We start from the raw sequence: 12,715 nt of genomic DNA on the forward strand, positions 1-12,715 counted from the left end.
AAAAAATCTTCGTTTGATAAAATAACGAAGATTAACATGAATATCTCGAATATTTTCCGATTCTTATTTTTTCTAAGCATATTTATTCAAACAGAAAGGTGATATTTGCTTTTATAAAACTTTTTTATATCTTTTTGTTCTTAATTCTTTATTTTCTTTTAAATTTTGGTAATTATCACTTTCAGAGCTTCTCATCAAAAATCCTATATTAAAAATCAAGATGTCCCCTCAGAGACTTGTAACATGGAATCTAATACCATTTACAGCCCAATAAATTTATTAACCTGTTTAAATGGGTTTTCTGTTTGTGCATTTGTTTTTGACTTTTTTCGTAAAAAATGCTTTTATGAATTTTAATTAAAAGATTGACGATACTGATGGGCTTATTGCTCTATCAAAAAAGTACCTCAGCGGATATGCTTATAGAGATAGAATGCTTAATCCACCTTCTCCTTTTGAAGGATCTGCAGTTGATATTCTTGAAATACTTGATGCCATTGAGTCAACTGTATTTGAAAATGGATTCCAAAAGCATGTAGCCTTAACCAGAGCTTTCTTAACGTTGAATGATCCTCACACTTCATATGGGATTCCATGCTCAGATCAATTTTGTGTTGTGTGCCCTTATAATTTTTACATTGAATATGGTTCAAATGGCGCAGCAGCACGGGTTATTGCAGTGGAAGGCATTATTGAAGGATTATTAGACTTATGCATAAATGAAGGAATGGAAGATATTAGAGGAAGTGAAATAGTTGAAATAGCGTTGGACGGTGAGACATTCGACGGGAAAAGTGCAGTTGATACACTCGTTGAATGGGCTGTGGAAAATGTTGGTATTTCACGAACTCCTGCGCCGAGAGTGAGCTATACCTTGATGATGCAGTTTTCATACCGTACTGGAGGAGATATTGGTACTCTGCAAAGTGAATCCATAGCCGTAAGATTCAAAAATGAAAATGGCGATATCATGCAAATGAGCATTCCATTTCTGGCACTTGCATCTGGTTCGTTTACAGATGTCAATGCATTCTGCCCGAAAAGACCTTTAACAATTGCCAATGAAATAGCTAATCAGAATAAAGAAATAACAAGAAATCTTTTGGAAAGCGGGTTTGAAGAGGAATGTGTTTCTTCTTCTCATTCGTTCCAACGAAATGCGCAAAATAGGACTGAATCTCTAATGAAAGTAGTCAATGAAGAACATTATGAGAAAGATTCTAATCAGCATAACCAGAACTCGAAGCTTCAAAATGCTGAAGGAAATTCAACAATTGATTATATTAAAGAAAGATCACAAAAAATTAAGTTGTCTTTGAGAAATCAGCAAAAGAGATTTCAAAGAAGGATCAAAAAGGGGTGGAATTCTCATTCTGAAGCGATTTTCAAAGAGAAAGTCACTTCATTTCTTTCATCAATTGAACCGTCCCCTGCAAATTCTTCTGATTCTGTGCAAAAATCACGAAATTCTGTTTCTAGTCCATTCCTGTTTCATCGCGAAACTGCAGCGCAACATAATGATTTTGAAGAAGATGACGATGAAATCCGACCACTGATCAAAGTTGATCCAAACAACTTGAAATTCTCGCCTCAGACGAAGCAAAAGTTTTCGATGCTTTTTTCATCAAAGCAAAGAGTTTTTGACAGAAAGCATTTCGATTCAAATCATTCAAATTACAAACAACACACAGCTTCTTCTTCATCGCAACTGCAAATGGATAAGGCATCTCATATAAAGCGGACGCGACAGCAATACTCGCATCCACAGATGGAAAATAAATTCATTCATTTTCAGCGAAGAATTAGAGATCTTCGTATTCCTGATGTTGTTGATGACCCAACAGACCCTGAATCGCTCTTCCAGCGAGGCAAACGTTCATACACATTTCAAATCCCTTTGGTGGATATTACACAAAATGACGATCCAATAGAAATGAGTGGTGATTCGTCAGGACTGAATTCTTTGCAGAACAAGAAAGAAAATGGAGAAAACAGTAATTCTACTCAAAATGATGATTTAAAGAGAATGCTTAGCTGGCTGAAAAAGATGATAAATCAAAAGAATCAAAGTGTTTCTGAACCATCTGCCTCGTCAATCTTAAAGAATTACAACCAAAATACTTTTAAAAAGCATCTGAACTTCTCAGCAAAGAAATCATTTTCAACAGATTCTCCTGTTTCTATCACTTCAATCATTGAGGTCGACACGCTTCAGGCATATTTCATCCCCTCTCTTTCAACCGGCGTGCTGGTTGTGTCCTCTTTCCTTCCAGAGTCAAACGACTTGTTCGCTTTGGCTGCTGTCTACGGGCTTCAGACATTCCTGGAAAAACAAGCAGAGTATCTGATTATTGATGTGAGAGGAAACACAGGAGGTGATGGAGATCTGAGCATCGGTCTGTTCCATTTGCTGTTTCCAGACGTCTACCCGTTCTTCCATACAAGCGACGTAGCCATTTCTGAGCTGAATGATGCGGCTGCCCCGCTGTTCTTTGACGGAGAGTATGCAAAGGCGACTAGCCCGGATTGGACGGAGGAAATTGAGGATTTTTATATGCAAAGAGTGAATAAGACAGAAACGATGCAGGAAGAACAGGAAAGTTCAAAACTTGACAATGTTGGAGGTGATACATTTTATGATAGAGAACAAAAAGATAAACGAAAAGTTAAATCTGCCATTTCACTAAACACTTCATCAACTCCTTCGCCTTCTATTCACATCAAATCTTCCTCTTCATCTTCCTCTTCATCGCCCGTATCTGCAACGCTCTCGCGAACACGCGAATGGACAAAGCCATTTTCGCGCAATGCATTTGCGCTCGATCCATTTGAGCCTTTCTCGTCGCTTGCAGATTGGGCGAATCAGACATTGTTTGATCCGCAGCACACACTGCTGATTACCAATGGGTTGTGTGGCAGTGCTTGTGCGCAGTTCTCTAAGCATGTTCACATGGCACATACAGCTCGGATTGCGACAATTGGAATTGTTCCACAGATGGAAGTGTATGAAACGGAGGAAATTGGCAGAAAGAAAGAGAAAGGAGTTGAGCAAAAAGAAGATAGTGAAAAGAAGATTTATTCATCTTCATTATTTAATCGTAATGGCAAGTATTCTTTCTCTTGGCCTTCAAATGCATTCAAGCACCATCCCATTTCTGAGATGCGAACAAAATCAAAATCAAATTCAGTTCTTGCTGATTACTTTGGAGATGTCGATATCGCCTCGTTTGCTGGAGGCAACATCATTGAAAGCGACACCCTCTACGAATGGATCATCAGCCCATCTGTTCCGCTTGATGGGTCAGCATTGCCGGCAATTCTGCCACCCAGAAAAGGGCAGTACTTCACTTATGCGCAGATGGACTCGCTCAGCTGGGACTGGGCCGAACAGATGGAAGGAGTCTCAATGGAGTTCAGAGTGTGCCCAGCCGACTTTGTCGGAGCCTTTTCGGAGCAGATGATGGACGAAGAGACTGAAAGGCGGCTACAGCTGTGTTGTGCGTGTGCTGGACTGTTGGATGTTCACGTGGCATGGGAAACGGAAATCATTGACGAAGAAGAAGTTGATGGAAATTTTGCTTCTGCGAAATCATGTGATGAAGAGAAAGAAGGGTATTTGATTGGAAATACAAAGGAATTAAAGAAAGAACTTGGATCTGAAGAAGCCAGAAAAGAAGAAGAAAATACTCGCTCAGTATCATCAGAATCCAATGAGGTCTATGGGCATCCATTTGACGTGATCAGCGAAGAATTCGATGAAAGCGCAACTGTCTTTGTTGGCTGCAAAAAAGGCTTCTATTTTTCTCCTCGCGGGGAATGTGAGCCAATCCCTGTTCATGAATTTCCGACTGTTGTTCCTCCGCTCATCGATCCTAAATCTGTTACGCCTCCTCCTCCGATTGGCCCTAAAAAGAATGCAACAGACAAGAACGAGACCAGAAGCAGGCCGACTTCGAGGGGACCTTCGCAGCCATTGTCGGTTGTGTCTAAAGTGTTGTTTATTTCTGTTCCAACAGCGTTCAGTTTTGCATTTGTGATTGTGTATTGTTATTGTTTGTGCTCAAAGAAAAAATCAAGAAACAAGAGAGTATCGCACAAACTTGTTGAAGATAATGAAGGAGGGAAAAGTGTGGAAATGGAAAATATAAATTCTGAATCTTCTGCAGAATTGGAAGTTCAGCGAAATAATGTTGACACACAATCAAGCAGTGACAGCGAAGAAAATGGAAGGAATGAAGTTAATGAAGAGCAGTCATCTAATTTGGTTGTATCGCAAGTGCATGTTCTTCATAAGCCTGGAGAGATGCTTAGCAATGACAGCTCAGCAGAAAATCAAATTGAGAGCGCGCTTCAGAATCATTCGACTTCTCTTTGATTTCCTTCGAATTTATTGGCTCTGAGAAAATGAATTGATCTTTCTTGTTCATAATGACTGAATATTGAGTTTGTTAATATTGTTTCTTTGTTGAAATCTATGATAGTTTTACATGTTAACGCAGTTTTCGTTTTTACTATGCTTTTTTCGTTATTTGCAATTTTAAAAACTCAAAATAAATAAGACAAAAAAATTCCTCTTTTTAAAACATAAAGGCAAAGCTTGTTCAACGGACCTCTCCTTTGGTCAAAAGCTTGTGCAAAAATTATAATGAAATAAAGAAGAACTGTTACAAAAAAACTTGTAAAAAAATTAATAAAAAATGCATTTAACCTCAAATAAGCAGAAAATCAGCCGAAATTTATATGTACAAACAGAAAATTTAAATGGATAATAAAAAATAATAATAATGGAATAATTATCGCATTTGGGAAATTTACCAAATACATCTGAATATCAACGGAAAACACTAAAATCATAAAAGAAAAAAAAAATATCAAATAAAGCAATTAACAACATTACAGAATTCAAATTCCTCAAATAAAACGTAAAAACATAATCAGTACAAAAAAACAAAAGGCCAGAAATCAATTCACAAAATGTCAAATTTTAGAAATTATGATTAAAATAATTTTACTCATGAATGCATAGCAAGCATTTCTATATTCCAATTTAATAATAAATAATAACTCTTTGAATAAATGAATAAAAGTTGGTACTTCTCAAGCACAACCGCATTGATAAATTGCATAAAACATTTTTAAGAATTCGTCTGGGCAAATCATCAAGTCAAAACGAAGTTTAGCCAAAAATATAATTTCTGATTGATTGATAATTTCAAGTGGAATATCAAATAGATTTGCCCACCATTTATTTCGGAATGTAATATCTCTATTCATCTTTATTGAAGTTATAAGCGAACACAGCAATATAGTTCCCATGTTTTCTTCTGTAACAATTGAAGGAAAAGTATTATCAACAGCATCAATGTCTGATTGAATAAATCTCTCTAATAAAATCAATGAATGAACAATTTCTCCAATGGTTATAGGGGCTATGCGAGAAACAAAGAGCAAAAGGTGCTTTGCTTTGTCGCGAACAAGAACGCCAGATGAAGATAGAGATGAAAATTTTTCAGAAGTTTTTGATGACTCTTTTTTTGACGTTGTCAACAGATGTTGCAATGCTTTTGAAAATAGCAAACAAATGTCATTTGAAGCAGAAATGATAAATCTTGTTGATGGATATGCTTTTGAGCATTGCAACAATTCGTTTTCTTTTGATTGGAAATTTTCGTTTTGAAATTCAAAAATTGGAGCGTGCTCATAAGTGCCATGAAGTCTTGTAGTTGTTTCTATACAGGTTGAATTTATTCTGTTAAAAAGAATTCACAAGAAATCATTAAATAATTAAATAAAATATGAAATAATATCAAACTTATCGCCAGGGCTCAAGCATTGAGAATCTTTAGTAATAAAAAGTTCGTTTGTTTCAGAACATTGACTTTCAGAAACAACTTCCATTGAGGTTATCAACACAAATTCTGTTTTTTACTAATAATTCTTTAGATCAATTTTTGCAAAAAATATTTTAAAATGAGTTTTCAAAATATGTGTATATTGTTAATTTTTTGAATTTTTCATAATTCATTTTTTGCTGATTTTATTTCCCAATAATTCGATAACTCTTTATTCAACATGAAAAGCCGTTTTTCATCATTTTTTGTGAAAAAATTTTTTCATTTCTAAAAATAGCGTTCTTTATAAGAAGACTTCTATTTTTATCCACAGAAATCTTTATAATTTTATTTAGTTTAATTCTTAAGCAATATTTAATTCAAACAGCACCAAATACAGTTTGTGCAAAAAATACCGGACAAGATCGATTTCTCAATAACCACAAGTGGAATAATTCTGATAATTTTCCTCAAAATATGCCTCAATAATACAAACTCATTTGATATACAAAACTTTCAAAATAGCTTCATTTGTGCTCAGAAAAAATTATTTTTTAAAATTTCGGAGAAATAGGATTTTGAGTTTTTTTGAGATTTAAAAAATAATATTCTCTGAGCACAAATGAAGCTATTTAGAAAGTTTTGTATATCAAATGAGTTTGTATTATTGAGGTATATTTTGAAGAAAATTGTCAGAATTATTCCTCGTTTAGTTATTGTGATATTGATCTTGTCCGGTATTTTGTGCGATATCTGTAGTTTTTGAGATCGCAATGTCAAAAATTATAAGTATTCCCTATTTCAACTTATTTTTTCAAAATCCCATTGAGAAGGAGATTTTGATCAAAACTCGAACGAAAGTCTGATTTCAAAAAGGATCAGCCATTTGTATAATCTGATTTTTTTCAAACCGATTTTTTTTTTTTTTTTTTTTTTTTTTTTTTTGAGGTGTTGCTCTAAGCGAATATAACCTATTTGAATGTTTGTGTGAATCTATTATTTTGATTTCTTTGACATTTCAAAAATAATTTTCTCACTTCCATTTTTAAAAGCAATAATAGGTTTTGCTTTTATGTATTAAGGGTTGTTTCCAAAATTTTTTCTTGTAACATTTGAAAATGTGTTTGATATATTTTGTATTTTGCATCGGGATTTTATCAGCAGACGATGATTGCACATTCCAACGAGGTGAATTGTACGATAAGGATCGAATTATTAAATGCCTTCAGCATTTACCAGTTTGCATTTTTTTAAGAAAATAATTCATGTTTAATTTTAAAATATTTTTAATTCATTAACAGTACAAAAAAGGAGAAGGAGAAACTCTTGAAACAATGAAGACGGTGCGAAGTTACATTGACAGCTATGCTTATCGTGACACAATGGTAAAACCTCCTGAGCCATTTACCAAATATGATATTCTTGCAAAATTAGATGAAATTGAAAATGCCGAATATGAAAATGGATTGGATTACCATCTTGCACTTGTGGATGCTTTTAATACTCTCGAAGATGCACATACAAATTACTATTTCCCATGCTCTGGTCTATTTGCCTTTATTTTCCCCTTCAGATTCATTTTTGAAGTTCCTGATCCTACAAAGCCAACAGAAATTGTGGTAAAAGTTGCAGAATCTGTTATTGCGAATGCAACAAAAAAATTTATTGATGATGGTGGTATTGATATTACGGGAAAAGAAGTTATCAAGCTAAATCTTCCTGATTTGGATGGATCTGCAGATGAAAGGCCTGAAGTTGCAATTGCAAAATGGGCAGATAAATATGTTAAGTTATCTAGAACTCCTGCTGCAAGATTAGGATTTGCACAAACACAGGGATATTTTTATCAAAGATCATTGGCTTCAGCACCATTTCCAAAAGGAAATATAGGTGTTACCGTCAACACTGAAGAAGGGGAAAAGGTGATTGATATTCCATTTTATGGATTGTCAAATGCAGATATTACAGATGTTAATGATATGCTGAACACAAAATGCCCTCTTCAGGATAAAATGCAAAGCAACAATATGACTGAACAAACAAATGGTGAGCAGTCACTTTTTGAGGAAGACGAGAAACACTTCCAGTCAGTGATGAATGCGCATAAGGACGATCCACTGTTCCAGCAAATATATGAAGTCATCTGGAGATCACCTGAGCTGAAGAAAGCTCTCAGTAAAAAGCCGGGAAATATTCCTCCAAACGAAAGATTGAGGCATCCAATTGAGAAAGAAATATATGATCGAGTTGATGAAATTATTTCAATGCAATTTGCCTCAAGAAGTAATATTAGTAAAAATGATAATAAAAAACTTACGTTCAAAGAAAAAGTTGACGAAAAAATCAGAAAGATGAAGAAAAACGGTGAATCTTATATCAATTTGCATTACTCAAATGACGAAAAGCCTCAACTGAAAGTGATAAGAAAAGCTCCACATGTTCTTGCTGGAGTTATTGATGAATACAAACTTGGTTATCTTTTCGTTGGGACATTTGCACCCGACACGGACGAGGATATGGTTTCGTTTGTGGAGACTATCATTGAAGGAATCACATACACAAAGGAGCAAGGATACAAGCTTGTTGTAGACCTGCGCACAAACGGTGGTGGGATGATCCTTCTGTCTGATTGGCTGTTCACATTCCTTTTCCCAGAAGAATATCCAGTCTTTCCAACTCGTTCGGTTGTTGCTTCGGAACTGGCAAAAGCTTACCTAAAAGCCTCATCTGCACCTCCGACACAATTTATCACTGAGCCTACCTCACAAAAAATAATCGAAGATGTGTGGACATTGCCAAAAACAAAAGTAACAGTGATAGGTGATGATGGAAAGGAGCGTTCACAAGATTGGGTTCACAGATATGTTGCAGACACAGGGCGGCTTGTGCAAATGCTCATCCAGCAAGCCCCGTTGCAGTACAGAAATGTGAGAATGTTTGCTCCGAGTGACATTTTGTTTCTGACTGACGGAACATGCGGATCAGCGTGCTCGCAGTTCTTGAAACGGATGAAGGAGAAGAAACTTGGTAAAGTTGTGGGACTTGGTGGAATTCTTTCAGATAGCACAATTCCCTTTGATATTGGATCGTTCAACTGCGGAAATGTGGTAGACACTGCGTATGTCGAACAATATCGACCGAAAAGTGGAACTATGAGCGGGACAACAATGTTTAATAACTTGACGAATGATGATGTGTTTCCTTATCCTGGAAAAGTGCCTCGTGCATCGACGAACATCAGAATTTCCCTTTCAACAGCGTACAGCTTTGACTGGAACACTCCTGATGAAGAGCCTGAATTCAAAATTGTTCAGCCTGATGAAATTTTCCCAATTTATGCTGATCAGATTAACGGCTTCAATCCTGAAGGTGTTGTTGATGCTATCACGCAAGTCAAAACCACGTTTGAAAAGTGCTATGACTGGGAAGTCAAAGACAACTACGCTTGTCAGATCCCAGTCAATAATAAACATGCTGTTTATGGAAATCCCTGCGTTGGAGGGAAATTCGATAAGGATCAGTGCAAATTATCTCGATGCGAACGCGGATATTATTTGAACAAAAATGGAATGTGCGAAAAGAGTCCAAATATGGGTCCTGCAAAATATGACGAGGATCCTGATGTGTGTTCTTTCCCTGCAGTAGTTCCAGGGTGAGCCGATCGATTTGTTGATTGCTTGAAGCAGCTTCCATACGACAAGAACGAAGCAGCAAAGACATTGAAGACTATCAGAGATTTCATGTCAGTCTATGCATTTAGAGATACAACAGCAAATCCGCCAAAACCGTTTGAAAACGATAAAGTTGATATTCTTGCAGAGTTGGATAAAATCGAACAGGATGATTACAAATCTGGACTTGATTTCCACAATGCAATTGGAAAGGCGTTTGCCAAACTGAGAGATGCACACACCATTTACAATTTCCCTTGTTCTCAGCCGTTTGTATTTGCTTTGCCGTACACATTCAAATTTGAGGTTCCAGATCCATCGAAGCCAGAAGAAATAACAGTGAAGTTAGACGACTTTTTAGCTCCAGTCACAAAATATTATGTGAATGATATCGGAAGGGACTTCAAAGGTAGCGTTGTGACAAAGATAACAATGAATGATTTGAATGAAGTTGAGAATGAGAAGCCTGAAGTGACAATTGCCCGTTGGTGCGATGAAAACATTGCATTTTCTCGTACCCCAGCTGCCCGGTTGAATTACGGATTAGACCAAATGTTCGTTATGCGTTCACCTACATACAATAAAATTGTTGACGGAAGTGTGAATGTTACACTGAAAACAGAGGATGGCGGAACAGAGACAATTCCTTTGTATTGGTACGGATTAGCTACTTCAGAGATTACTGCATCCAACATATTGTATGATGAATTCTGCAAAGCGGACAATTTGGCATCAAATGATAATAGAAAATCGAAAATGGCAAATGAAAAAGAGAATCAGCAACTGCAAAAGTTGATTCAATCAACAAAGATGCCTCAAGAAAAACTGATTGAAGAATACAAATCTTTGCTTCAGATGAACACAGATCAACTGAAGAAACAGGACGACTTAAAAATTCAGAAAATAAGAGAAAAATACGCAAACAACACTCAATTTGTGAAGGCTTTTGAGAAGTTTATGGAAAACAAGCCTCTTCGCGAGATGATTGCAAAGGATCGTATTTTGAATCAACCATTGGAAAGCATTCTTCCGCCGGCTGTGCAGACATTACTGAAAATGATTAAAGAAGAAAATCAAAAGCTTGCAACAGAAGCAAAAACAAAGAAATCACATTCTGAGAATGCGGTTGAGGTCAAAGAAATAGGCGATGTTCCAGGTATTATTCATGGAGTTGTTATTCCTGAATGGAAGATCGGATACTGCCACATAAAGACCTTTGCTCCTGAACCAGAAGAAAATATTGTGAAATTTTTCGAGATTATCGCAAAAGTTGTGAAAGAAGTTAAAGACAACAACTACAAGATGGTGTTTGATGTGAGAACAAATGGAGGAGGGCTAATCTTTCTCGGAGCGCAGCTGTATCATTTCTTGTTCCCAGAACAATATCCCATCAATCCTCGCTACAACTATATTCGATCGAATATGACAGATAGTATTTCATCTGTGATGACAGACGGAAAAAAAATGCTATTTACGGATTATGAAACAATGGACTTTATCGAAGATGTTACGAAATTACCAACTATCGAGAAGAAGACTATTATTGGAGGTCAAGAGCGCACTCAAATTTGGAGTGGCATGTTTTCTATCAATTCTGACAGAATGCTTTATGAATATATTGGGACAATAATTCCTTCCTCGTTGTATGGCAAGAATCTGTTTGATCCAAACGATTTGATATTCATCACAGATGGCGAATGCGGTTCAACATGTTCTCAATTCTTGAAGCATGTGAAGGAGTCTAATATGGCTAAAGTTGTTGGTGTTGGAGGCCAGTTGACACACAAAGAAGTTGATTATGATATCGCTTCATTTGCTGCTGGAAATGTTATATCTTCAAAAGTTGTTGATGAGCAACGAGAGGAAGTCAAATCGGTTGAAGGATGGCCTTCAAAGTTCTCTCGCCAGAATACGGAGTTGACTTTTGCAATGATGACGAGTTATTCCTTTGACTGGAAGACTCCAGATGAGCAACTTGAATACAAGATCGTGAAGCCCGATGTTGTGTATCCTTACTATCCAAATTCTGAGGAGAAGCGAAATGCTGACGGATATCTGAATCTTCTGGAGAATGTGAAGAAATATTTCGACGTGTGCTATGATTGGCAAGTTAAAGTGAATGAATCTTGTGCTGTTCCTGACACAGAAGAAAATGCAGTTTATGGCAATCCGTGCAAAGAAGGGAAGTTTACAAGTGAGTGTGTGTTTGCTCGCTGTGCAAATGGATATTACAAAAACAGAGAAGACAAATGTGTGAAGTATCCTGTGATGCCTCCACTGAAGAAAGAAGAAGAAAAGCCCCCAAAGAAGCTGTCCGGAGGAGCAATTGCAGGTATTGTTATTGGTTCTGTGGCTGTTGTAGGAGCATTAGTTGCAGTCGTTGTTGTTTGTGTTGTTGTACAAAAGAAAAAGAAAACAAAGAAACCGGAGTATATCAATGTGAAGTCGGCTGATGGATCTAATTACGGCACAGATGGGATTCCAGTGAAAATTTAAAATTAGTTTTTATTTTCTTTACAATTTTCAATTTTATATTTGTTTTGGGCTTTTGGTAATCACAAATGCTAAAGAGTGATATCATAAATTTTGCAAATGTTAAAATTTATGATCATTGTTTTGGATCGTAGAATTTGTTTATAATTTTTATTCAATATTTTTCTTGAATGTGTTTTTTGAAATTTTTTGATAAAAAATTTCAGTGCAGCTGATAATTCGACAAATCTTAATTTATCGATGACCAACAGTTAAATTTTCGCTGTTGGAATGCATTTTCTTTTTCGACTGATTAGAGCATTATATTATTTGCCTTATTCATTTGATAACTTTTTTATTTTATTTTATTTTTTGAAATAATGGCTTGATTATTGGATGGGCCATTTAGCCAGAATCTGATTTCTTGTATCTGTTATTTAACACAGAAAGAACAGACGTCTTTCTACCAGAGTTTAAGGATTTGCTTTTCGAGAAACTCACATATATTATCTGAAAAAATACTTTATTCTATCCTTTTTTTCAACGAGTGATTGGTTATTTTGCAATTTTTTATTCAATTAAAGTGAATGACTTTTGACGAGTCATTTCAAAAAGCCAATAAATTGGATCTTTTATCAGCAATCTATTTCATTGTGTCTTTTATTTATTGCAAGGAACATTCTCCTAAAAACATATTTGAGAATTCAATCAGATAAATATGAAACTTCAAATGAAGGTAAA

The 12,715-nt window shown here is 35.8% G+C and overlaps 3 protein-coding genes across 3 annotated transcripts; 2 read left to right on the forward strand and 1 right to left on the reverse strand.

Moving 5' to 3' along the window:
• Window positions 1–10: 10 nt before the first annotated feature.
• MONOS_1136 (uncharacterized protein) lies at window positions 11–4,568 on the forward strand. Its single transcript, XM_067863884.1, has 3 exons — window positions 11–98; window positions 186–303; window positions 365–4,568. The coding sequence occupies exons 1-3, from the start codon at window positions 37–39 to the stop codon at window positions 4,373–4,375; spliced, it is 4,191 nt and encodes a 1,396-aa protein (XP_067735845.1). The 5' UTR covers window positions 11–36; the 3' UTR covers window positions 4,376–4,568.
• Window positions 4,569–4,574: 6 nt separating this feature from the next.
• Window positions 4,575–5,933, reverse strand: MONOS_16927 (uncharacterized protein). The gene is made up of 2 exons (XM_067869802.1): window positions 5,813–5,933; window positions 4,575–5,749 (listed from the first exon to the last, which is right to left on the reverse strand). Exons 1-2 carry the CDS (start codon window positions 5,896–5,898, stop codon window positions 5,098–5,100), a joined length of 738 nt encoding a protein of 245 aa, XP_067735846.1. The 5' UTR covers window positions 5,899–5,933; the 3' UTR covers window positions 4,575–5,097.
• A 1,016-nt stretch (window positions 5,934–6,949) lies between these two features.
• MONOS_1135 (uncharacterized protein) lies at window positions 6,950–11,998 on the forward strand (the record flags this gene model as incomplete). Its single annotated transcript, XM_067863873.1, has 3 exons — window positions 6,950–7,069; window positions 7,133–9,454; window positions 9,518–11,998. The coding sequence occupies 3 exons, from the start codon at window positions 6,950–6,952 to the stop codon at window positions 11,996–11,998; spliced, it is 4,923 nt and encodes a 1,640-aa protein (XP_067735847.1).
• Between the last annotated feature and the right edge of the window lie 717 nt (window positions 11,999–12,715).

The sequence above is a fragment of the Monocercomonoides exilis genome (assembly GCF_001643675.1).
Source record: "Monocercomonoides exilis strain PA203 chromosome Unknown scaffold2-2631571, whole genome shotgun sequence".
Classification (NCBI taxonomy): domain Eukaryota; phylum Preaxostyla; order Oxymonadida; family Polymastigidae; genus Monocercomonoides; species Monocercomonoides exilis.

Bases quoted from the DNA above. Each gene is read 5' to 3' on its own strand.
- MONOS_1136 (XM_067863884.1), top strand. From the start codon at position 37: ATGAATATCTCGAATATTTTCCGATTCTTATTTTTTCTAAGCATATTT. The intron at 99-185 runs GTGATATTTGCT...TATCACTTTCAG, and splicing joins ATATTTATTCAAACAGAAAG to AGCTTCTCATCAAAAATCCT. The intron at 304-364 runs GTTTGTGCATTT...TTTAATTAAAAG, and splicing joins CCTGTTTAAATGGGTTTTCT to ATTGACGATACTGATGGGCT.
- MONOS_16927 (XM_067869802.1), bottom strand. From the start codon at position 5,898: ATGGAAGTTGTTTCTGAAAGTCAATGTTCTGAAACAAACGAACTTTTT. The intron at 5,750-5,812 runs GTTTGATATTAT...TCTTTTTAACAG, and splicing joins TGCTTGAGCCCTGGCGATAA to AATAAATTCAACCTGTATAG.